Below are 27,524 nucleotides of genomic sequence, written 5' to 3' on the forward strand. Positions count from 1 at the left end.
GACCAAACACCATAGACTGGGGGGCTTATAAACAACAGAAATGTATTTCTCACAGTTCTGGAGACGGATAAGTCAAAGATCAAGGTGCCGGCAGGTTTAGTGTCTGGTGAGGATGCACTTCCTGCTTTATAAATAGTCTTCTACTGTGTCCTCATGTGGCAGAAGGGCAAGGAAGCTCTGTGGGATGTCTCATAAGGGCACTAAGCAGAGTCCTCATGACCTAACCACTTCCCAAAGGCCCCATCTCCTTATGCCATCACCCTGGGCGTTAGGATTTCATCATGTGAATTCTGGAAGGACATAAACATTCAGTTCATTGCATTTACCACGGGGAAGAAAAGACTGTTGGAAAATGATGTTTCTCAGCTGCACGTAAGAGTTTTGATCATCACTTGTGGAGCAAAAAGAATTCATCTGTGATATAACTAGTCGGTCATTAGCGATAGCTTTCTTTTGTTTTGTTTTTGTTTTGAGACGGGCTCTCACTCTGTTGCTCAGGCTGGAGTGCAGTGGCACAATCTTGGCTCACTGCAATCTCCGCCTCCCGGGTTCAAGCGATTCTCCTGCGGCAGACTCCTGAGTAGCTAGGATTATAGGCATGTGCCCCCACGCCCGGCTAATTTTTCTATTTTTAGTAGAGATGGGGTTTCACGATGTTGGCCAGGCTAGTTTTGAACTTTTGACCTCAAGTGATCCACGCACCTCGGCCTCCCAAAGTGCTGGGATTACAGGCGCGAGCCACCGTGCCCGTCCAGCAATAGCTTTCTATTGCTGAATAAAAACGTTACCACAAACTTAGCAGCTTAACATAGGAGCATTTATTATTCCACAGTTTCCTGGAATCAGAGTTCTGAGCCTACATTAGCTGGATCTTTTGTTTGGGTCTCACAGTGCTGCAGTGAAGCCATTGGCCAGGGCTGGGCTGTTCTCTGATGCTCACAGTCCTCTTCAGTGCTCACTTGGTTGTTGCCAGAACTCATTTTCTTGTAGCTGTAGAACTGACTGGGGGGCTTGCTGCTTCGAAGACAGCAGGAAGGGTCTCTCTCCTCCAGGCCGTCTTTTAAGGTATTCACCTAATTAGGTCAGGCCCACCCAGAATAATCTCCCTTGTCATTAATTCAGTTAACTTGTTAGGGACTTTACATCTGCAAAATGCCTTACCTTCACCACAGCCTATTGGTTAGAGGCCAGTCACAGGTTCAGCCCACTCTCAAGGCGGAGGAGATGATGCAGACCTGGATACCGTGAGGGCGTCTTAGGAGTCTTCCCACCACAGTCAGTAGGCTTCTCCATCACTGGGCAGTACAGTGTGGTTCATAGTTACAAACTTTCATGTGACATTTGAATTTGAAGAATGTTTAGTAATATTAATGTATATGACTATATTAAAGGTTAGAAGGGTAGAAACTCAGCCTTGAGCTAAGATTATTTAGACCAGGGCTTCTCACCCTTGGTACTATTGAGATTTGGGCTGGATAATTCTTTCTTGTGGGGACCGCCCTGTGCATTCTAAGATGTTTAGCAACATGCTTGGCCTCTACCCACTAGATGCCAGTAGCACCTTCCGCTCATTTGTGACAACCAAAAATGATACCAGATATTGCTAAATGTCCCCTTGAACGAAAAATCATCTCCAGTTGAGAACCACTGTGTTAGAAAAATGAAATGTTTTTTGTTGTGTTTTGTTTTTGAAGAAGGACCTATTGAAGCAGGGAATTCGTTTTTTGATGTGATGTAGCTATTTGGAGTTAGCAGGCTCTTGCTCCTCTGATTATGCCTTATTCTTTGCTTATTTCCTTTATTGAAAAATGCATAATTTATAGTTGCAAATAAAAAATTAATGCAGGAGATGTGTTCCCCACATGTACTTTCTTATTCACATCTATGCCAAAAAGAGATTATGTTATCATATTTGACTATGTTTTATAATCTTGTCTGAGTTTATAGTCAAGCTATATTATAAGAGGACTTTACTTCTACTATAACATGGATCATATTTCCCAAAAGATATTTAATGCATAAGGCAAAAAAATGCAATAAACTCCATTCTTTGTATTATAGCTGCTTTCTTGGAAATTAGTGATATGCCTTGGTGTGGGACCGTGTAGAAGGCATGGTCCAGGTCTGAAATTACAAATCTCAAAAGCTGCTCATTCCTGTTTCTTCCAGGCAAAGGCAGCTCAAGCATCTCATCTGACGTGAGTTCAAGTACAGATCACACACCCACCAAAGCCCAGAAGAATGTGGCTACCAGCGAAGGTAGGCAGCTGGTCTTCATTATCTCTTTTTTTCTTCACAGGGCCGGCTATTTTTGGAAGAGAAATAAAGTGTGGGAGCATTAGTTCTACTCTCCTGAGTGGGAGCATATGAAATCCTTAAAAATTAGAATGTTCAGAGTCTCCTAAGTTTTTTTGTTGCTGTTGCTGCACTGCAGTTACTGTTCATGAAAATTGATTTGATGGGATTCAGGTGCCTCAATTATAAGGCAAATGTTGTTGTTTTGTGAAAATGGAATAGGCTGAATTAGGGGAAAGCTTTACAGTATCATATACCTTGTCTTTCGGTATAAAAAAATGGTATTATTTTAAAATCCTTGTGCTGCAGTTGAATATTCCTAGAGGAACTTTCAAAATAGGCACACCTGGAATTCAAGATTTTGACAGTAGGTTATCATAGTCATGTTATTTGTAGAACTTGAGTTAATCTCCAAAATTTGGGAGTAGGGAAAAAGGAGGTTTCTTGATTATTATTATTTAAAGAATATGTAAGAGGTCCTCCCTGTCAGGACAAAGATTGGTCGCAGTGATATTCTTGATGAACAATTTGTATGTGGTAATACATGTTAGAATTCTACTGCTTTTCAATATGGAAGCTTTGGAGTTACTACTTACTTGTTTGAGTGTGCAATTAATTGTTTCTATGGTAATTATTTAGTGGAAAATTGACCCAATGATAGAATCGGCTCTTTTGATTTAATGTTAAACATGATTAAATGACTTTCTGTCTGAAAATGAGTTCTTGCTAAACTAATTGTCAGATGAAAGTCCAGTTTAAACTTCCATGCCATTGATAATGAGAGACCTTGAGCTGTCAGCTAATTTTCATGACATTGTGTAGTGCCTGTTTTCCTAAAGTGTGTGGGATGTTGTGGATGCACACTTGTAGTTTTTTGTTTCAGAGATTTAATTTCTGTTGGTCGTAATATTGGGCATGTACCCATGGGCTGACATTGGCCATCTGAGATCCGTGATTTCTATCTGCGTTATGATTTATGTATTGTAATTGTATGTGGTTTACATTTGCTGGTGTATGTCTTCTCTTTGATATGTTTTGTCTTAGTGTGCTTCAAGTAGCAAAGAATTAACTTCTCTGGGTTAATAGCTTTTATAACTGGATTATATTCTCCGTGCTTAAAACCTTAGCACTGTTTGATGCGTTTCCCCAACATCGTAAGGCTGGCAGATTGGAGTGTTCTCTTCAGTGTACAGAAGCACCAGGTAGCAATCCAGTTTTAATTTCCTGCCTGTTAATTCAGGTATGGACATTAGATCATTAATGAAATTCAGTTAAGGTAATGTACAAATCTTGTTAACTGATTCTAGACATTTATTTATTTATTTATTGAGACGGAATCTTGCTCTTTCGCCCAGTCTAGAGTGGAGTGCTGTGACACGATCTTGGCTCACTGCAACCTCTGCCTCCCGGGTTCAAGCGATTCTCCTGCCTACAGGCACCTGCCACCATACCCAGCTAATTTTTGTACTTTTAGTAGAGATGGAGTTTTACCATGTTGGCCAAACTCCATTGGCTGGTCTCAAACTCCTGACTTCAGGTGATCCACCCACCTCAGCCTCCCAAAGTGCCGGAATTACAGGCATGAGCCACCACACCCGACCTGACATTTACTTTTGAAGCTTTCATTCTTAGGAGCCATAGTGGAAATCATTTCAGTTTAATATAGTGCAATCCTCCCTAGTCAGAAATCTGTTTTGCAAGATTATCAATGTTTTCTACCATTATTTTACAGTCACTCTTGTCCCCATAATTTGTCTAATTTGAATGGTTATCCAAATAGAAAGTTAAAAGCAGGTTAAATAATCTGTATTTTTAAAGCTCTCTTATTTTTTCTCCTTTTCAAGTACAGAAAATACAAAACTATATGAGCTGTGTTGCAGGGGTTGCGGGAGGGTATTGTGGGACCTCACGCATTTAACAGTGTCTGCTTTTTATGCTTCCAAAGGGGGAAAAAAGCTCTGTAGGGACTTTAAATTTTCATTTTCTTGTGCCTTTCCCTTATGAGGAGGTGCAGGCCCAGCCAATGTTGTATACATTTTGTCACAGTGTATTTTGTGTTATTCTGAGGGTAGAATCAGGAGAGAAAAATAGGAAAATGTTATGTTCATATGGAACAGAGTTTTAAGCAACTGGGCTAAATTAGTGAGGAATTTCCTTCTAGCTTTTAAGTAGAAGAGCCTCGTCCCCATGAAAGATGCTGCCTATTCCCTTGCATAACTGAAAAATTTAAAAAGAAAGTATTAAGTTCTGCTATTTGTGTGTCTGAATCCTTTTTGCTGTAGTTTTTAAAAATCAATTTAACCTTAAAATATTTAAAAAATAGAAGAGATGTGGGCACACATTACGTTAAAATGTATTTCAGGGATATTTGCAGGTATGATTAGTTTCCTCTCATCAGGCTGCTTTTTCAATATGGATCCAGAGTCGCCAGTGCTAATTTTCTCCACGCACAGGAGACAGAGTCCCAGGAGGAGACCGTTCACGATGAGTGATTAGGGCAGCTTCTCTGACCTCCAGAGGGTGGATCTCAACTATGGTGCATAAATTTCTTCTCACTGGGAAACGCCCAGGAAACCACTGAGGAAGAAGCAGAAGGCAGACACCGACTTGTCCCTCAGACTCTTAGCGCTGGAAGAGATCTGAGTTACCCCAGATTACCGGCGGCCTATCCCGACGGGTCTATAGCAACTTCAGTCTTTGCCTCCCCAGAAGAAAGAATTTGACTGAGGGACATAAAACAGCAAAAGAAACTGAGCCATGTTTCAGAGCAAGAATGGAAGTTTATTTATAAAAGCCTTAGAAAAGAAAAGAAAGAAGGTGTGCTTGGAAGAGACCCAAGAGGGCACCTGAAGGTTAAAGAGAGAAGGCCATGTGCCCCGTTTAATGGGGATCCTGGGACTGTTATAAGCTCACCTCTTTCCCATGGTTTTTCCCTTCGGGTGGTCTTCCCACATGTGCAGAGCCCTCCTTACCCTTGGGAACTGAGCGTGTGCAGTGTGTTTAGGAAGTTGTATGCATGCCCATGCCCATCTGAGGATTTCTTCCTTTTTCCGGTGGAGTATACCCAGAAGATCATACTTTGCCATTTTTGTCTCTTAATATGCATGCCCAGGAAACGGTTTCTCCCTGGAGTCTGCATTCAGTTAACAACGTTTAATATTAACAGGTGTGGGCCATCAGGAGCTTGTCTATCTCTGGTTGTGGAATTACACTTTTTAAAAAGACGATGCCAAACCATCACCGACATTTCTAGTTGGGGTGGGGTGGGAAGCCTTCTCCTGCCCTGCTCATGCCTACCTAACTACCTGTAACAGGACTGCAGAGGAGCCAAGCTAAAGCTGCTTCTTGGTTTCTCTTCCCGCTGTTTTCCAGAACTATGTTTACCCTTTGATGTTAAGAAAATATTGGATGTAATTGGCTTTCCAGGAGCCAGTTGATGATGGTTATTTTCTTCAATTCCTTGATGTTCTCATGATTTTTCACCTCTGGATTCACCAATATCACCTCAGGGAGCACAGGCAAGATTCTTAGTTTAAAGGTCTGAATGGTATTGATTTTTTAAAATGACATGTATTGTAAAGGATAATATTCAGTTTTCCTGCAGTCTTTGAAAACCATGGCTATACCTGCAATAGCCAGGTTGGAAGCATTTTGCAGAAGTGTTGGCCTTTTCCCTGATGGGATGGATAGGGAGGGTTCACATTGCTTCCCTGGTTGGTGGTGTATGTGCATGTGCATTTGTATCTGACATCTACACGGTAGCTAACCACACAGGTGTTGTCACTTAGTAGGAAACACATAGGTAACCAACTACTCCATGCAGTTATGCTGGTAAATAAAGTGAGGACATGGGGATAGAGGAAACAGAGGGCCCTCACATAACCTCAGCTTCAAGTGGGAATGGGAAATAACTGTAAATGAATAGGAAGAATCTTACTGGGGAGATGACCATGTTCTGAAATTGGATAGTGATGATAGCAGCACACCTCAGTAAATTTAGTAAAAAGCATTGAATTAAAAAGCACTCTTAAAAAAGAGTGTTGGGACAGCTACCACTTCTGCATGATCTTTAGACTTATATCTGAGTCATCACAAACTATTCTTTTTTATTTATTTTTTATTTATTTTTTTTGAGATAGAGTTTCACTCTTGTTGCCCAAGCTGGAATGCAATGGCATGATCTTGGCTCACTGCAACCTCCTCCTCCAGGGTTCAAGTGATTCTCCTTCCTCAACCTCCCAAGTAGCTGGGATTACAGACGTACGCCATCACGCCCAGCTAATTTTTTGTATTTTTAGTAGAAATGGAGTTTCACCATGTTAGCCAGGCTGCTCTCGAACGCCTGACCTTAGGCGATTCACCCGCCTTGGCCTCCCAAAGTGCAGTTATTACAGGCGTGAACTACCACGCCTGGCCCGGAAACTATTCTTTGAAAATGCTTCTTGCAGCTTTGGGGAGAGATCGGGCTAGCAGACCCATTCCGAGGGGAGGTCTGGCTGGTGCACAGAGCAGGGTTGCACGCTGGCCCCAAAACTTCTCAGATGCTCCAGATCTGGGGCGGAGCTGGCCTGAAACTCATAGTGAGTTCCTGGACTAGTGTTCCCAGCCCGGCACGTGGTGCCTGGTTAGAACTGACTCATCATAGTAAATTATTTCCTGGAAAGTTCTGGAAGAAATGTGAGATTGTAGAGTCATGGGTTTCCCAAACATTGGTTTTGTGTTTTTTTCTTGGCTTTTCCTGCATAGTCTCTCACTTCAGCTCCTATTTTATGTGTTCTAGCACCCAACCCTAATGGTAAAGACATCGAATTTATCCACTCCAGTAAGTCTGTTTCTTTGCTAACGACTTATGATCTTCCTGTCTATCCAGTGTTCTAACTAATCCACTCTGGGTCGTAAGGCTGTTCCCCTAGGCACAGTGGGCACATTTTGGTTTTAATTCATGAGAGAATGGCATTTTTGATCCACTGGGAGTGTTCCATCCCTAAGTCTCATGCCAAAGTTCAGGGCATCTTAATTTTGAGACTCTAAAGCCACAGCCCTTGTAAAGAATTGGCAGGGAGCAGGGCTTTCTCCCTGATAAGTGGTGTAGACGTTCTTTACAGCCTATTGTATTTCATGTGACAGTTTAACTTTCTAATTTCCTGACACTGTGGGGGCGGTGGGGGGGTTGGGTTCAAGTATAGAAGGCTGGAAATTTTCCATTTTTCCCAACATAATCTACATTCCAACATTGTAAGACACAGCTTAATTCTTTCCAGTTGTGTTACTATTCTTTCTCTTTCGTATTGTTCAGTCTTTCTCATTCATGCGGTATTCTCTCCTATACTGGGAAGAGGGGCCTCTGACCTTCAGTTATGAAAGTCACATCCAGCCCATGGTTGGAATAGAGCACACAGCAGAGCTCGTTGGGTAGAACCAGTTGGATTAGGTTAATTAGGAAGAAGCTTCCAGAAAATAGCAAGCTGAGCCTCAGTTTCTTTCATAGAACTGAAAGGCATGAGCCTATGGCTCTACAGGTGGGCGGCTCAGTCTTTTCTGGAGCTGGGGGAAGGCAAAACTGTCAGTTTAAAGGTCAAATTTGATTGGCTGATGAAGAGTCAGCTTCAGCCAGCTGCTCTTTAAACAGGACACAAATTCAAATATTGAACCCGTTGACAGCACGGGTTATTCATATGATAGCTTGGTTCTGCACATTGATTATCAAACCAGACAACCATGCAGCCAAAGGATTTTCAAAGTTACAAAGGGCCTTGTCAATTTTCAGATCCAATACACTCATTTTTACAAATACCTGTAGCACAGAGAAATGAAGGGATTTGTTTGTTTTCTTTTTATTTTTTGAGATGGAGTCTCACTCTGTCATCCAGGCTGGGGTGCAGTGGCATGATCTCGGCTCACTGCAACCTCTGCCTGTTGGGTTCAAGTGATTCTCTTGCTTCAACCTCCCTAGTAGTTGGGACTACAGGCATGTGCCACCGTGCCCTGCTAATTTTTATATTTTTAGTAGAGATGGGGTTTTGCCATGTTGGCTAGGCTGATCTCGAACTCATGACCTCAAGTGATGCCCCTGCCTTGGCCTCCCAAAGTGCTGGGATTACAGGCGTGAGCCAGCTTGCCCAGCAAGGGTTTGCTTATGATTACACACCTAATAACTGGTCAGGCAGGAGTTTGATGCAGCATTGTTTTGATCAAATTAGAAAAAACATAACCTTCACTATTTAGTTATCTTTCGCCTGCCTGAGTTCTAGCTGTCTGTTCTGAGCTGGTTGCAGAGCTGATGCAGGCTATTCAGAATAGTTTGAGAGAGGTTGTTAAGCCCAAATCCTTTGGCCCAAGATCATTATTCCCAGTAGGAGGAAAGGATCTGCTCCATAGGTAAAAGGTTCTTAACTTTCTTGAGTAGATTAGCTGGTTACCTAGGGTTGGAAACATTTATGTTTAAGTCAACTCATGATTTTATAATAGCCTTTCAGTAGATTCAGTTAATACTGCTTTGTGATATATTGTCTAAGTCCTTGCAAGAAAGTCACTTTAAATGTATCATTGGAGGCTTGTGAAATTATTTGATTTCTAAAGAATTTATGGTGATATTTGTTCCATGGAATCTAGAATCACCAATTTGAAGTCATGAGTTCTCATGCTTTCAGCGCCCAAATTCGATCAATTCTAAGTAGGATTATTTTGAAAATGCCCAGACATCTGGCTTTGCTTTCATTCTGTTGTCTTTATATCTTTATATTGTCTTCTTTCTACTTCTTCTTGAATATACTCTTCCAACAAAATTTACATGAATCATCTAGGAAAGTAAAAATGATGCTTCTTTTAACTGTAGTTGGATTCTGTTTCCCAAAAAGCCTTTTTAAACTCTACAACAAATTCAACAAACGTTTTTGGGACAATTATTATTGCAGGCTTTCGTGAGCATTATTGCATTCAGTATTGTTTCAACATTACACTTCTCTTCAGAAGAAGGCATAAATGTTTTCATTTTGCAGATAAAACCAGGAAACTCAGAAAGGACCAGTTGGGCTTAAGTGGCAAAGGTTATATCAGGGCTCAAGACTATGAGCCTCATAGATGTAAGATGTATACTTAATGCTTATTCTGTCATTGTCAGCAAAACTACTGTGAATTTCATGCTAATCCTTTTTCTAAGTTCCTATCAAAGTATATTTTGAATGTACTTAGGAGAAGTGTGTTTTCCAATTTCAACTCATAATTGTGTTTAGCTTGTCAATATTATATGTGCAAATACCTTTGTGATCCATATAGTGTCTAGAAATTGACTTTAAATCCTTAGTTATTGCTATGGTTTGGATGTGGTTTGTCCCCACCAAAACTCATGTTGAAATTTGGCCTCCAATATGGCAGTGTTGAGAGGTGGGGCCTAATGGGCTGTGTTTGGGTCCTGGGGCAGATCCCTCATGATTACCTTCACGCCCTCTCTCAGGAGTGAGTTCTCTTGAAAATGGATTAGTTCCCATGAGAACAGATATTTTAACTGTTTTCCCATTTGTCCTGAGAATACTTGCCTACATTTGTTGCCGTAGCATTTACCCCAAGATAACTTTGCCACAAAATAGCTTTTGCTTTTATTATTATTTTCGCATCACTCTAGTGTATTGACTTTGGAAACAAAAGATAACATTCTATTTACAGGATTCTGTTTTTAGTAATGGTATTTACATTTACAAAATATAGTAATTCTTGATTGCCGAAAGTGTTAAATCCTAGAAAATGTAGCATTCCTACACGTGAAGTTAACATCGTTTTCGAGCAGTTGTTGGCCAAAGATTCATCTGATGAATTCAGTTTTTCTGAAATAGATGATTCTGATGATTCAGATGTTTCTGATGTTAGTTTTGTGTAGAAATAACTCCAAGAACAGTTTTTATATTTTATTTTCACATTGAAAATCAGTCAGATTTGCGTCAGCCTCAAAGAACGTGTTTATGTAAAATTAAATGAGTGCTGGCAGCGAGCTACATGTATTTTTTTTTTTTTTTCCTAAACGAGAAAAGCATTAAAAAGAGTCTGGCTTCTTGATCTCTCTCTCTTGCGTCCTCTCTTGCCACGTGATCTCTTTGCACATGCCCCCTCCCCTCCTGCTTTCTCCCATGAGTTGAAATATCCAGAGGTCCTCACCAGATAACAGCTGCCATTCAATTTTGGACTTTTCGGTGACCAGAATTATGAGCCCAATAAGTCTCTTTTCTTTATAAATTACCCAGCCTTAGACATTCTGTTATAGCAAAACAAAATGGACTAAGACAGTTACGGAAGGCAAACAGTATTCTAAGCTGCCTTCATACTTGAACTGTTGAAGTTTAGTCTGCAGGTTACCAGAACTGTACTCGTAACACATGGCAGTCAGACTTAGTAAAATTAATATGTATTTATATAGGATGTAAAGTATATGTAATAAAAAATTACTGAATAGTTATTTTACTGATTTTCCCTTTGAAAAACCTGAGCCATGGACTGGGCACAGTGACTCAAACCTGTAATCCCAGCAATTTTGGAAGCCAAGGTGGGCAGATCACTTGAGGTCAGGAGTTTGAGACCAGCTTGGCCAACACGGTGAAACCCCGTCTTGACTACAAATACAAAAAATTAGCTGAGTGTGGTGGTGTGCGTCTGTAATTTCAGCTATTCAGGTGGCTGAGGCCCCAGAATCCCTTGAACCCAGGAGGCAGAGATTGCAGGGAGCCAACATCGCACCACTGCACACCAGCACCTCACACCTGGGTGATGGAGTGAGACTCTTGTCTCAAAAAAACCAACCAGCCAACCAGACAAACAAACAAAAACAAACCAAAACAAAAACCCAACTGAGCCATGGAATTTTTCTTTAATTGGAAATATATGAAAGTGGAAGATACTAATTTCAGCAGGTACCTTAGGAGACTGTAAATACACCTTGAAGCTGTCTATTATAATAGAATGAAATTCAATCTATGACACCAAAAAAAAAAAAAAAAAAGAGTAAAAACATGTAACACAGGAATGGGAATAAAAAGCAAAGAATGAGAGAAAGAAAATGATGCTGAAGAAATCTCTTAAAAATAGTTCTCAAATGACAACTATTGCGTGGAGGTCCTTAAGGAGTGGAAGATATTCTGAAGTCAGAAATGTGGTATTACGAGCTTTTAGTTTGTGTAAGAGGAAGGTGATGACTGATTTTTATAAAGATTTGTTTTCGTCTTTAAAAATTACCTTTTAAACTTAACTATCTTTGGAATTCTCAGGATCATTTAGGAAAGCTTTGCAAGACTTTTAGCCTTTGAAGCTTAATGTGTTTTGGTGATTCAATGAGCAATTCACTGCTGCATGACCAAGTTTCTTTTATTGTTTAAGCTACTGCCCAATTATAAGTTAGGTAACTTTCGAAAAACTGCACCACTTACATCTGGTGATTTGAGCATGTTAATGTCTCGGTGTGTCCAATTTAATAAAGAAGTCAAATTTGCATCCAAGAGTCTTTTAAGCAGTGGAAAGCTCATCATCTCAGTGTCCAGAAAATTGGTATGTAAGCCTACAAATGTACAATAAAATGCTAAATACTATTTCAGACGCAAGTAATAAGTTTAATTTCTTGAGGAAATTATCTTCCAAAATGCATCATCCAGAATGGCCAGAATATCATATGATAGTCTTAGAAGAAAATTAGTTGTATATGTGTGTGTGTGTGTGTGTGTTTGTGTGTGTGTGTGTATGCCATGCACTTAAGGAAATTGTAAAGTAATATTTAATCGAGATGTCCAGAGCTCTCAGTGCCTCTATGCAGATTTTAGAGACAGACAGGTTTAGGTATTTAATATTTTAATTCCATGTTCAAAATAATTCTATGTTTATTTCTTTCACCTAATTTGCCATTTCCAAAAAAGCACCAAAAAAGTAATCAGTATATTTCAGCCATAGACCTTTTGGTTCATCTAAGTACATCTAAGCATATTGGTAATGAAAGCTTGCATCATTTCTAAGATTTTTTATCAGTAATTTCAGTATCTTAATTCAGTGGGAACTTATTAAAGAATATAGTTCAAATACATGTATGTAGTCTCCTTATGGAGAGCACACAATATGTCAGTCAGGGGTCACCAACTGGTAGCACAGAGGATGATGCCTTCCCTTAGATGTGGTTTCTTCTCTTTAAATAATTTTCAAAAATAATTCTGGGTTTAATCATGATTTTGGTGGAGCATGCATCCTACTATGCCTGAATCCCCACCATTCCCAATTGTCTTAAACAAACTTTCATCTAAATGTTTCTGTTAGCTGTTTGGCTCCTGAGGGAATTTGATTTTATGGCAAGATCGACTACTTCCAGAACTGTAGCAATTACTGGGGCAAGTAAACACTTGTGTAGCAGTTAAATAGCCATTCGGGGCGGGATAAAATTATGTCCCAACAGGTGGTCTAAAGCAGAAGCGAGTGGGTGTGGGTTGGAGGAATCGGGACACCCTCATGGAAGCTTGGGACCTGGCTTTTTGCTGTGTGAGTAGTCAGTGGAAGCATGGAGAGGAAGATAGCATGATGTGTTAGGGTGTGAAGAGCTGGGAGAAATCTCACTGGGTCCATGTAGGGAAAATGGAAGCTTCAAAACAGCCACCTCCACGGCAACAATGAATAGGCTCACGAAGTGCGTTAAAGTACAGTCTTTAACTAAAACATGCGGTTACAGATTGCGTGGCCACAACATTCTTTGTACTAGGGTTTCAGTGGAGCCCATATTTTTGGTGATGTCAGTGACAAATTGGCCATTCTGCACCGACAACCTTTCTTTAGTGTATTGGGGAGGTTTTACACTGAAGCACCATCTTCTGAACTCTTCTACAGGGAAGAGAGATTATAGAGGAACTTGGGTTCCAACATTTTAGGATAAATAATCTGATATTGGAAATATTTGCCCTTTACATGGACACAGCTTGACCTTAACAATCTAGTTAACATGTCTGTTTACTTCCTCTTTGACTAGGAAATAACTTCTGGTGGATAAACTAACTTCCTCAGGAAGTCCCCAACTTCCCTAGGCTGTTAGACCAATTAACAAATCAGCAGAGAGAAGCACTTTAGTTGTAAAGGGTATCTTTGCATTCTATATACTTAAAAAAAAGATAGCAAGTCCACACCATGGAGGGAATAATATACAAGTAGTTTAAAAATTGCTTGTAAATCATTTAGAGATGTTTGAAGAATTGTAAGGGGTGAAGTCTATGGGAATTAGGTGGCAACATAGTTAATTATTTTATATATATATATAAATATATATATAAAATAATATATTATATATATAAAATAATATATAACATTTAATATATATAAAACAAAGAAACTTTCTGTTGTTTGTAATGGCTACTGTTTTTCAAGATGGGGTGGGGCACCTGTTATACTGAGGGACATTTATTCTTCTAAATAATGAGACACGTTTGGTTATGTGAATATTCAGATGTGGGCTACAGAAAACCAGATTTCTCTGCCCAGTAGAGAAATTCTGAGCTGCAAAGCAAGAAGGCGTAGGAGGTATCCAGGAGAGTGAAGAAGGAGATGGACCTAAAGAAGATGGATGGTGGAGCAAAGATGTTTCCAGCATCTTGAGGGTAGTGGCCCATAAGGTGACATGTTCCTGTGTCCCTGAAAATCTTTAGTCAAGTCTGTGAAACTCACAACATGCTTGGTGGGCATGGATTTACTGTGGAAATCAGTTTAGGGCTGGATTTTGAGATTGTTCGTTTGCCTTTTATGTCATCACCTGACTTTCACAGACACAACTAAAGCCAACTTCTGAAGAATCCATCCATTAACACATCCTTAATATTCAATATGAATACATTTAAGCATGCTGAATTATGCTTTTTCTTCCATCATACATAGCAATGTTTTCTATAACGTTAATTTATGTAATCCATATTAACTGTTCTCTTTTGAGTATAATTTTGAACTTACATTATTCCCATTATTAAAAGTTACTATTCTTTTTGATGCTTGGCTTTTTACAACTTCTTCTGTGGATAACTTTTAAGCTTCTCCTCTGAACCTCCAACATTATATTTCCTGCTGTAAAACCACCCTTCCTTTTGGCCATAAAAGAATGCTCTAGACCCACCCTAGATATATTTTTCTGCTGAAGACAGAATCAGTTATGTCCTCAGAGCATCTGGGTTCTTTTAGTAGGGAAATATGGACCAGGCACATTGGCTCATGCATGTAATCCCTGTACTTTGGGAGGCTGAGGTGGGAACTCCTGGTCTGGAGGCCAGGAGTTCAAGACCAGCCTGGGCAACACCTCTACAAAAAAAATTGAGAAAATTAGCTGGGTGTGGTGGCACACACCTGTTGTCCCAGCTACTCAGGAGACTGAAACATGAGGATCTCTTGAGCCCAGGAGTTTGAGGCTGTAGTGAGCTATGATTGCACCACTGCACTTCACCTTGGGAAACAGAGTGAGATCCATACTCAGAAGAAACAGAAATATACATGAGACATAAGTATGGGAGTCAAGCAAAGGGTTCCTGCTGCGGGCTCACATTTAGTAAAGTTAGAGCTGGATAATATGTGCTGATTTAAGGAAGCAGTATACATGGATTTTATCAATTTCTAATATTGGGTATCATAAATTCTTATATGACACTTTTATTCTTTTATTATGAAGCTTTGTGGGTACAAGGCTTTCTACTACTCAGAAACCAAACATATAACTTACACTGGGTCTTCCTTACTAGATCTGCAAATATGCCCAGACATGCACGATCCACAGCAATGCCAGTACTAGGCCACAGCCCAATCAGCATATCCCTGCATGAGAGGTCTGTGTGTGCTTCCTGCGATGCCTCCATGGTATCATTCCTGCACTTGGTTGAAATCTTTTGAGGAAGGAATTGCGTTTTATTCAGCTCTGTATTCCTGGTGGCTACTGGAGTATTTGTCATTTAATAAACATTTGATAAATATTTATTGAATGGATGAATGCATTTTTATTCAAGATTTTAAGATGGAATAACCCTCTTGATTAGCTTTTCCAACTATAATCATAAAGACTATGACCTCAAAAGCTATGCAATATCAAGATAATATATGTGAGATGTAGTTACTTTTTATAAAAAAAAAAACTTAATGTTATTGCTTATGGAAACTTGAGATACACCATGGGAATATTTGGCAGTTGTTTACTCTTAGTTGTCTTTTGTGTTAAGGGAACAAACAACTTTAAGCAGAACAGATACTTTGAAAGGAAGGTGGAACAGAAGATACCATTTCTATTTTACATTGTCATTTAACATTTTAAAAGCAAAAGACAATTTATTGTCTACGAACGGTCTGTAGCTCTATAAACAGTTCCTCTCAGAAATGTTTTTAACATTCCAGATAACCGAATGAGATATATTTAGAAATCTAAAATTCTAGGGCTATTCAGCCCTCCCACATTAATTTCAAAGGCAGAAGAAAAATATTATTCCTTCCTCAGCAATTTAATTTTAAATCCTTTCTCAGTGTCTTTTAACCTCAATACATTTAATTGTTTTAATTATTCATCTGCTGATATCTCAAAGTAGCAAATTAGAGCTTATGATTTTTTAACTGACGAAATTGGAGAAGTAACTTTCATTTTACTGGCATAAAATATGGCTGAATTGGTTAGTTTCATATGTGTGCTCAGATTTTTTTTTTTTTTTTTTTTTTGGTTCACTGATTTGTTATAGAGAAAAAGTTAAAAGAAACATTCTTAGAGAAGAAAATAATACTATTCTTTCCTTGTTTTATTTTATTTTTAGCATTATCCTAGAACCAACCTTGGCTTCAGATTATCTTTTGCAAGTTATATTCTGTTTCCTAGAAACTGGAACAGTGTAAAGCGCATGTTTTGTTTAGCTGGATTGGAACTGGACAGGACAGAAATTGGGAAATGAATTCATCAGATCTCAGAAATTTACAAAGGTCTAAATCTGGTTAATGGATGCATCAAAAAATGAAGTAGGAGGTTGAATTCATCATTTAATCTGGAGGTTGAATTCATCATTTAATCTGGATGAGAAAACAAAAGCTGTGAGACAAAAATTTAGAGATTTTTTTAACTCTATTTATGTGTGATACAAGTAATTTTTTCTCTGTAAACAAGGAATAATAAAATTACCTACTTCCTGTGTTTTTTTGTGAGGATTGAATTAATAAATTATATCTAGTCCTTTTCCATATGCATTTAGCTCATTTACTTTTATAACCTAATCACAGCTACTTCATGTAAACGGTGTATCTTTAACTTGTTCAGTGAGTAGACTTCATTCCCATGGCAAAGTCTTCCTTAAATGAATTCAACACAATTCCTATTGAAATCCCAACAGGGTTTTCATGTTGAAACTTAACCAAATTTACTTTCTTTACCTGGAATAATAAATCCAACATCTATCAGTACTTAGCCTATATGGACACTGAATTCAATTCAGTTATATATGTATGACATTATATATGTTGAATTATATGTGTATGTTGAATTCATTTGTAAAATGATACATGTACGTGTGAGGATGTCCAGGATAATTTTGAAATGAGAAATGAGAATAACATTTCCTTAGTGTCGTGAAAATATATTATACATTTATTAAATATTGAAGAAGTGTGGGCTGGGCGTGGTGGCTCATGCCTGTAATCCCAGCACTTTGGGAAGCTGAGGCAGGTGGATCACCTGAGGTCAGAAGTTCGAGACCAGACTGGCCAACATGGTGAAACCCTGTCTCTACTAAAAATACAAAAAATTAGCTAGGCATGGTGACGGGAGGCTGAGGCAGGAGAATCGCTTGAACCTGGGAGGTGGAGGTTGCGGTGAGCTGAGATTGTGCCATTGCACTCCAAGGTCACTGCTGGTTTGTAGCTGGTGGACAGGCTGGTCTGGAGGGCCACTGATGCACCCTTCCTGGGAAGGTTGGATAGCTGAACTCAGCTGGAACTATTGCTCAGAGAGCTCGCAGGGACTTCTGGGACTCCAGCAGGATGGTCTCTAGGTAAATGGACCCTATTTGTGGTTGCTCAGGGCTCCAGAAAGAGTCTTCTAAGAGATCAAAAGTGGAAGCTGCTGGTTTCTTAAAGCCTGGGCTCTGAAATTGACACAGCATCACTTCTGCCATGTTCTGTTAGTCACAGCAGTCCCAGAGCGACCCTGATTTCAGGGAGGAGGAATTGACCCCCTTGCTCCATGGGATGAATGCTGACATATTTCAGCTATTTTTAATTTATAGAATGGATGGGTGGGGCAGGAGTCCATGAAGAGGGAGCAACATAGGGGTAGCCCTAGAGCTGGAGGGAGCTTAGGGCTTTTTCGAGAAATGTCCGTGTGTATTTACAACATAGTGATGAATATGGAGAAGTAGGCAGGGACAGTTCATGTAGGACCTTCTAGGACATAAAAAGGATGTGGATTTATTCTAAGAGCCAACATGATACTTTGAGCAAGGACAAACCTGCTCAGACTTCTGTGTGGCCCTGGGAATGGGCAGTGAGGGTGCCTGCCACCTCCTTAGGAGCTGCCTTGGAACCATGTGAGAGAAAATATACTTTGGGCTACTGTGGTTCTGACCCATTTTTAGTCTTTTTTTTTTTTTTCCTGGTAGCTTATAATAGAGCAGCAATAATCAAAGTGAGGTCAGTAGGGGTCTCTGAACTATTTGTCTACAGCAAGTTTAGTAGAGAATTTGAGAGTGATTATAATCCTTTATGACAAATTAACATTACTGCACCATCCACACAGATGAGCAGTGGGCTTGGCTTTGCATATCTGTTTTTTTTTTTAATTTTCTCTCCATTTTTGTTGCATTTTATAAAATATTTGTATAAATTGGAAGTTTTTAAAGTACAGGTTCTTTGCAGATCAAGAAGTTCTCTTCTAGAACACAATCTCTTATATTACCACATACTATATCTTTCCCCTGTGTCTCCCTTGTGTGCCCTCGACTCTCCTCATCTACAGCTGCATGTGCTGAGTTCTTCAGATGGAATTGCTGGTCACATTTATTCTTATTTGCTCATTTAATATATGGCTGTTGAAGACCTGGATGGAGCTTTTTTTTAGTAGTCTGTTAACACCTCTTATATGACTGCTCTTTCGTAACATCTTGCCAGTATTTTACTCATTGTAACCTTCACGTTTGCATTTTAGAATTAAGTGTTCTCTGATTGCATTAACCATGCAAGACCCCCCTAGTCACAGTAACAGCCAATTTGGCTAATGTTTAGAAAAAGTAGATTAAAGCAGGGAATCATTTATAGTTTAATATGTATACTGTGAGCCTGTTATTTTACCTCAGTCGTATCATTTTATGTTCATTCCTCTATCATGTGAAGAAGGGCTAAAACCTTTTTCTTTTGAATATGTGGTTGCTGATTGTTTGTGTTGGCTTTTTCTTTCATAAATCACAGAGCAGAATATCCTTTGTGATTTTTAGTTTGGATGTCTTTGAACTCTATCAGATTAAAATATGCTTTTATTTTTTCAGAAGTAACAGATCTAATGGAAAGAATTGGGAAAATACAATAAAATGATATGATACGTACTGAATCAGAAATTCACATATTTGATATTGGAAGTAGTGCATTTTCATCAGGACAAAAGGAGAAAGAAGCAGAAATTTTTTTTGTTTTGTTTTGTTTTGTGAGTATCGAGTCGATGAATGACACAGCCTTGTATTTTGGCAGAGAGGAAAGATGAGTGATGGGCAGCCCGGCTCCTCCAAAGTCTCCATTCTTATATGCTAGTAAAGAGCATCTGTGAAATTCAGACATTTTTTGCTCATGGTTTTATCTCTCAGAAGTTAGAAAAAGTAGTGATGGAAAAGAGTTTAAAATAAAAAAATATAAAAAATGAAATTCTAGTCAAATAATTGTGAGAATTTCCAATGGGCAGAAATTGGAGCCAGTGTGCAAGTTTCTCCCGTGAGCTCAGATGTAAAAGCCCATATACAAGGGGAATGGCAGGCATAGACTCCAGGGGCCAGAATACCACATCTCTGGGATAGTGTCAGTAGGAGGAAATCACAAATGATCTGAGACAAACAAGAATGAAAAAGCAGAAAACTGTAGAAAAGCATATTTTTTGAAATTATGTAGGCAGGTAATGTGGGAAGCATGTCAAAGAAAGCAGAAGGCAAATGACAAAAGTGTCATATAACACACAACAGAGGAATGAGAGCAGCACAAACAATTGTCTTCAGTTCTTTCAATGGCAAAGCACATGGCTTTATGTGAAAGGCATGAGGATAGCAACAGCTAACCATTCTATATTGCTTACTTTGTGCCAGGCATGGTTTTAAGTGCATTACATATATTCATTCATTTAACCCCAGAACCAATGAGGCAATAACCAGTTTAGAAAAAGAAGGACTGGAATAGAGAATGCAAATAATTTGCACAGAATCATACAGTTAAAAGTGCCTTTTACTAAGGCATCATTCTCTCGACTCATAGTAAAGATCTATGATTTAAAATTGCAGCCCAGAAAAAAAGATGTAATATTTTAAAAAGAATTTCTAAAACAAGTATAAGTCAACAAACATGGACCAATCACTATGCAAGGGACTGAAAGAACTGGAGATTAGCCTATTATCTTTGAAAACTGGGGTAAGTATAAGCTCCTTACAACACAACCTGTTAAGTCTGATTCATTGTTCAGCTAACCTAGTTTAACACCTACCCTAGGTCAGGTCCCTTGCAAAGTGTCAAAGATAAGAAGATGCATTTGATGCGAACGTCACCACCCCCAGGTGATCAGTCTATGACAAAGACAAAGGAAGGAGAACCATAATTCAATTTAAAGTGATACTTAAAAACCACAGTGGACCCAGAGGAAAGAGCCATGCCTGGGAACGAGGGGCATCTTGTAGGGGCTTCATGGAGGAGCTGATGTCTGATCCAGACTCTCAGGTGTAGTGGAGTCACCAGGGAGAATTGGAACACAAGGTTGTTCATGTGTGTGAGGAAGGCTCAGAAGTGTGAAAGGACCAGGGAGTTTGTGAACATTGGTCATTTATCCCCAGGCTATTCAGTGTGGGATCTGGGATCAGCAGCATCCCATCCCTAGAAGTTGTTAGAGACACAAAATCCAGGCTCCACCCTAGGTCTGTCTAATCAGAATCGGTATGTAAATATAACTTCTCCAAGTGACTTGGATGCAAATTGAGGTTTGAGATGTGCTGTTGTTGACCCATTGCGTAATTCCAGTGTTGAGTGCATGCAGTAAGTGATGGAACAGAGGACAAAGTTTCTTGCACATTTGGTGTGGGGGGTGGGTAGGTAGGGTCAGGGGATGCTGACTTCAAACTTTATCCCCAGAGCAATAATGATCTGTCACAAAATCCTAGTACAAGCTTAGTAAGCAGTTTGTACACCTGGTCCTTGCAAACCATCGGTCCATATATCAACCTGTTTGTGGTTTCCAGAAATGAATATGTTGATTGCTAGGAATTTCCAGGCTACCAAGAGTAAATGCTGCCAAACAATGTTAGTAGCAAGCAATATTTCAGACCTTGTGATACTAGAGACTACATTGAAAATAGCAATGACCCTCCAGAACTTTCCGTTTTTACCAAGCTCAACCCTGAAATTCAGTCAGAGCAATCTAAACCATAGTTGGAATTCTCTACCTAGTCTGGTTTTTTCCTGGTGGAATTAGAAAATGAGCCTTCAGTGGGATCTTCTCAGTAAGGAGTGTTATTTTGTATTTTGGGGATCTCTCCTGTCTGAGAAACATTTTGATGAATAGCTGTTGAGGAAAGCTTATACTTTTTGTTCATCTCTGGCACGGTGATTTATTCTTAGGTTCCCAAATTGCATAGTACACCTGGATCTTTGTATCCAGAAATATCTTCAAGACTGAGCTGGGGCTTTAGACTCACAGACAGCCCTGGGCTTAAAATCAGGCTTCTTGATTTATTAGATGCTGATATGGTTTGGCTCTGTGTCCCCACCCAAATCTCATCTTGTAGCTCCCATGATTCCCAGGTGTTGTGGGAGGGACCTGGCAGGTAATCATTGAATCATGGGGGTGGGTCTTTCCCATGCTGTTCTCGTGATAGTGAGTGAGTCTCACAAGATCTGATGGTTATATAAGAGGGAGTTTCCCTGCACAAGCTCTCTCTCTGTCTGCTGCCATCCGTGAAAGATGTGACTTGCTCCTCCTTGCCTTCCACCATGATTGTGAGGCTTCCCCAGCCACATGGAACTGTGAGTCCATTAACCCTATTCTTCTTCCCAGTCTCGGGTGTGTCTTTATTAGCAGCATGAAAATGGACTAATACAGACGCATACAAAACTCAGTCTCTCATTGGAGAAAATGGAGATAAAATACTTCTCTCTCAAGTTATGGCAAGGATTCGAATATAATACATGTAAGGGCTACTAGATCACTGCCAGACACTTGGAAAATGCTTAATGGACATTATTCTTAATAAGTTACAAATTTAAGTCTGTTGAAGTATACTAGGTCAGCAAGTAGAAGGATCTGGAAGCTGGGGCCAGGGGAACACAGACAGTGCTGGGTTGCTGAGTTCTATTGTTCTTGCATCCTTGGCCAGCTCTGTTCTCTGTTTTCACCCAGCTGTAGACTGTAGAAGGGTTTTGTCCCTAATTGAGGCAGGGGCAGTTATACTAGGATATTTAGAAAAAGGCTTATTTTTCTTTGGATTGCATTTCACAATATCTTAAGGAACCTCTGTGCATGTGCTTGTCTGGGGTGGTAAAGATTGTTATATTAGTCTATATTCATTTCCTAGCACTGCCATAACAAAGTATAATACCACACACTGGGTAGCTTAAGACAATAGCAACTTACTGTTTTGTGGCAATGGATTCTAGAAGTCAGAAATCAAGGTGGCAGCAGCCATGTTCCCTTTGAGGATCTGTAGGGAAGAATCCTTTCTTGCCTTTCTCAGCCTCTTTTGGTTCCTGACAGTCTTTGGCATTCTTTGGCTTGCAGCTGCATCACTCCAGTCCCTGTGTTCTTCATCACATGGCATTTTCCCTGCATGTCTGTGTGTCTGTGACTCTTCTCCTCTTACAAGGACAGCAGTTGTGGAATTGAGGGCCCAGTCTGCTGCGGTATGATCTCATCTTAACTAATGACATCTGCAATGACCCTGTCTCCAAATAAGGTCACATTCTGAGGTACTGGGGGTGAGGGCTTTTTTTTTTTTTTTCTCTGAGAGGGAGTCTTGCTCTGTCTCCCAGGCTGGAGTGCAGTGGTGCAATCTGGTCTCACTGCAACCTCTGCCTCCTGGGTTCAAGCAGTTCTCCTGCCTCACCCTCGCAAGTAGCTGGAATTACAAGTGCCTGCCACCATGCCCAGCTAATTTGAACCTCCTGAGTTCAAGCGATTCTCCTGCCTCAGCTTCTGGAGTAGCTGGGATTACAGGTGCTCGCCACCACACCCGGCTAATGTTTGTGATTTTAATAGAGATGGGGTTTCACCCTTTTGGCCAGACTGTTCTCAAACTCCTGACCTCAAGTGATCCACCCGCCTTGGCCACCCAAAGTGTTGGGATTACAGGGGATAGCCACCGTACCTGGCCGGGGTGAGGGCTTTAACATATCTTTCTGGGGGACACAATTCAATCCATAAAAGAGCCTTGGGAGCTGGTCTGCTCTCTTCGCATCCTTTGCCTTCCTCACCTGCATCACCAGGGTAAGAGGAGCCTGTGTAGATTAAGGACAGGCTGCAGCATCTCATATGCTAGAGCTGGGAGAGCCTGGCCACAATTGTGAATAGTCTCACAGCTGGGATTTACTGAGTTTCTTGTGGCCTGAGCTTGCTAATACACCCCCAGAGTGAAGACACTCAAGGCAAGCCTCCAACAGAATTGCTACACTCTCCAGGTATTTTATATCCAGAAATCCATTATCTGTTTCTTTAGGTTCCTGGCCAGTGAACCAAATGTTAGACTTTTAGGGACTCCTGGAGTTGACCTAGTCCCACCAAAACCATTCCATGAGACTGAGACCTGAAAAGGATGAATGCTTACCCTACAGTCAGGTACATTTGTGTAGAGAACCCAAACAAGATAGAATCCTGCACACCCAATTCCTTCTTCCAGACTCTACACCCAATTAATTCACTTCTTTTCCCCTGGTATGAACACAGGAGGCACTAGAGATAGGCAGGAAGTTCTTGGTGCATGGAAATTCCTCCACAGGGAAACCAAGAGGAATGGGGAAGACGGAAGTATCCCTCATAACAGTTATGACTGCCATTTTTTTTTTTTGGTGGTAGTGATTAATGTTATGTGTCAACTTGACCAGGTCATAGAGTGCTCAGACACTGGGTTAAATATTATGTCGGGGTGTGTCTGTGAGTGTATTTCTGGATGACAGGAACATTTGAATCAGTAGACTAAGTAAGGCAGATTGTCTCTCCCAGTGTGGGCGAGTCTCATCCAATCCATGGAAAGCCTGACTGGAATAAAAGGCTGAATGAAAAAGAATTCTTTCTGTTTGCCTGACTGTCTTTGATCTGGGACATCAGTCTGTCTTTGAAGTTGGCCTTGAACTGGAACTTACACCATCGGCTTGGCTGAGTCTCCTCTAGTTTTCTGACTGCAGACCTTGGGACTTCTCAGCCTACATGTTAGAATACATTTTAGATTGTAGATATATAACATAGTATATGGTAACTTAACATAAAACCTTGCATGTGTGTGTGTGTGTGTGTGTGTGTGTGTATGTGTGTGTCCTATTGATTCTATTTCTCTGCAAAACCCCAATACATTAGTAAATGTGATGTGATCTCTGGCATATTTTAGGATTCAATGAGACTTTAAAAGAACATAATTCCCAACACATGATTTTGAGAAATTTAGCAATGAAAACACTTGGTGTTTTATGACTTCCGAGAAATCTCAGGGACATTCTAACCCATCCCTGGTGCAGTGATCTCTTTCCACTCCTCCCTCTGCTTTTATGTCCTTATGTGTGGAAAAATTAACAAAAGGATGACTTTGTATGTATTTTTCCAATGTTTTCTGTTTGTTACAAAAATAAGAAAATTAAGCCTCTTGGGAAGTGGCCAGGATATGTAACTCTCCAAGCGTACCCCGCACACACAGTCAACTTGAGCAATTTCCAAGAGTTCCAGATTTTAGGGCTCATGCACCTGTTCAACTCAAAACTAGAGTAAGAACGTTATGCCTTACACTCAATTTCTAAAACGAAGCTTGCAGTGGTTGGCATGACCAAGAATTTGTCAATATTTGAAAAGTAAATATTTATAGTCCATGAAACCTGCTCTTCTTTACATCAAAACCCAAACTCCACATGATGTGAGAACTAACTGAGCCTTTCAAGTGATATTGAGTAAGAGGAGATTTGGATTAACTAGACTCGGTGGGTTGCCATGGAGGAAACTAGGCTAACCTTTGTACTCTTAGAAGGAGACAGACCCGGATAGGTCAACGGGGAAGCAGGGTAGGTGGGAAGAGGGGAGAAGGAATCCATATCAGAGCCTTCATCTGGTGTTTGTCTCACATGTCCTAGTCTCCTAAAATTCTTACATTCCACAACAACAATTTGCCTACCTGTTCAATTGATTTCATGATCTTAATTTAAAAATGAGCTGTTGGATCTCCCTTTCATAAATTAAGCGCAAAACTCTACTTTCTGCCTTTCTTCTTGTGACCAGAGAACCAGTTGACTCATCTCAACTGGTTATAATTTGTTTAACAGGTTTCGTTTGCCTTTCTCCCTTAATACATGAACACTTTTATGTGTTTAACAGTTATTTGTTTCAGAGGGTCTGCATTGCATAATGCTGTGAGCAGCCAAGGTTTTCACGTAATGATTTTTTATGAACCATACAAAGACAGCTCGAGTTATGTAAATCTCAATGAACTCTCTAGCAACAAGAGTCTCAATCCTCAGGCTTCATCATGGAGCCACTTCTCTGTCACTGTCTTTGAATTATTGGTCTAGCCAACATCTTCTTTTCCCCTTGCTGCAGTATTTTAGGAGGAAGGAACTGGCTAAATCCTAGCTAGACACATGTATGCATTCTGGTATTTAAGAGCCAACAAAATAGAGCCAGGAATCACCTTGTCTCCTGTACCATACTTGGATTTGAAGTTCAGATCCTCAATGTAGTGCTTATAAGAAACACACATTGGATTTCTCATGGTGAAGTCCAAGGTAAGGGCATAGAAAGACCACTTGATCCTGGATAGAACAACATGTGGAAACCCTCCTTGCCCTCCTTTTTATCTTCTTTACTTCTTTCACTGTGGCCAGGGTTGGAAAGGTGGGTGGATGATGGGTTTAATTCTTTGAAATGTTAAGTGTGGAACTTTGAACCATGCTCCGTCTTTTCCGGATTTAGCGAGAATTGAAGGCTGTACTCAGAGAGGTTGAAGGAAACATCTGCTTCTCTCAATACAAGGTTGATGGAGATGATTAGTGTGGTCAAGGAAGAGGAGATAGTTTCTGCTGTGCAGTTGATGGGAAGTGCTTTGGGAACATTGGAAAAAAGCATCTCCTGCTAGAAGACCTTGATCATCTGTCTCTTGGCTGTAGAGGTGGCTCCTTGGGGTTCATGTGAGGCCGTGTCAAACAAAAACAGGGAGAAATTGTGTCCAAATTCATGCTTAGATGTGTGTCTGACTCAGTGTTTTCCTCCTTTATAAAGCCAAGATAAATGATTTTTGAATTAAACATTGTTTTGGCACTTTGCACTTTCATTCATTAAGAGGAATAATGAACTTGTCAGGTCATAATAGCTAGCCTGGAATTTTCCTTGCCAAGTCTGTCCTCCTTGGTAGTTTGCTATTTATGCTGATGATTTGGAGCAAGGAGGTAGAAAATAGTCATATTATTTGTCCCTACAAGGGAAATGATACAGCAGCAGTGTTAAAATGATAATGACGCCAGGCACAGTGGCTCACGCCTCTAATCTCAGCACTTTGGGAGGCCGAGGTGTGTGGATCACCTGAGGTCAGGCATTCAAGAGCAGCCTGGCCAACACGGAGAAACCCTGTCTCAAAAAAAAAAAAAAAAAAAACAAAAGCCAGGCATGGTAGTGCATACCTGTGATCCCCGCTACTCAGGAGGCTGAGGCAGGAGAATCACTTGAACCCGGGAGGTGGAGGTTGCAGTGAGCTGAGATCACGCCACTGCACTCCAGCCTGGGCAACAAGAGCAAAAGTCTGTCTCAAAAAAAATGGTAATGACTTCTCTCCTGCCATGTCAAAGGTGGGACGTAGGTGGTGGGGGCACAGAGAGAGAGAGAGAGAGAAGAGGTACTTATTCATCACTTTTGCCCATTTGAAGAATGCTTTATTTCTAGGGAAACATTCCTTCAGTCTCAAGATGCCTTCAGTTTGACTTTTGCTTTTAGGGAACTGGATTTTATTATATTATAGGTGTATGAGATGATTGGAGCCTTAATGAATCATGCTGTTTTAATGGGATTACATGCTATCATTGAGGTGCTCCTCAGTATATGGTTTTCAGATACAAAGAACCTAGTATATGCATGAGAAAGTAAATCTCCTCCCTTCCTTCACTGGAAGGAGGAGAGCAGTTGCCACCCACCAGTACCCTGGTTGGTCATAGCACCTTTGCCTTTAGATGGACCCAGGACAATGGCAGAGCAAAAGAGACTGGAAGCCCACAAGCTCCCTGCAGCACCCCCGGGACTTTATATTTGCCTTGTCCCCTTCCCTGGTTGTATATTGACTGACCCTGATATTTAGCAATTTTCATGGGCTAAAGGATATACAAGGCTAATATGAGCCAGGCATTTTTAACCACAATCTGGACACATTTCCTTATGTGGATGTTTGATTTTGGAAAATCATTTTCTGTTTTTGTTATTTCCTTTTCATTAACCCAATATGTGTATTCATAATTACACCCTTATGTCAAATTGACACTTTCCTTCCTTGGTATGGACCATGAAAGCAAAGTAAATCTTGGGACCCCAAAATCACTAAGCTAAAGGGAAAGGTCAAGCTGGGAACTGCTTAGGGCCAACCTGCCTCCCATTCTACTCAGTCACCTCTCTGCTCACTGAGATAATTGCATATCTGGTTGCCTCCTTTGGAAAGGCTAATGAGAAACTCAAAAGAATGCACCTGTTCTTCTCTCACTTATCTGTGACCTGGAAGCCCCTTCCCTGCTTGGAGTTTTCCTGACTTTGCTTCAAGTTGCCCTGCCTTTCCAGACCGAACCAACAAATGTACTTCTTACATATATTGATTGATGTT

General features: G+C 40.3%; 1 protein-coding gene across 2 annotated transcripts in view; it reads left to right on the forward strand.

The window, feature by feature from the left end:
* The window catches only part of FBXL7 (F-box and leucine rich repeat protein 7), a 437,406-nt gene that overhangs the window by 111,062 nt on the left and 298,820 nt on the right, over positions 1-27,524 (forward strand). For both annotated transcript variants that reach the window (XM_025388587.1, XM_025388589.1), the window contains exon 2: positions 2,170-2,259. In XM_025388587.1, coding sequence (XP_025244372.1) covers positions 2,170-2,259 — 90 coding nt within the window. The remainder of the gene's footprint in view (positions 1-2,169; positions 2,260-27,524) is intronic.

The sequence above is a fragment of the Theropithecus gelada genome, chromosome 6, assembly GCF_003255815.1.
Source record: "Theropithecus gelada isolate Dixy chromosome 6, Tgel_1.0, whole genome shotgun sequence".
Lineage (NCBI taxonomy): Eukaryota > Metazoa > Chordata > Mammalia > Primates > Cercopithecidae > Theropithecus > Theropithecus gelada.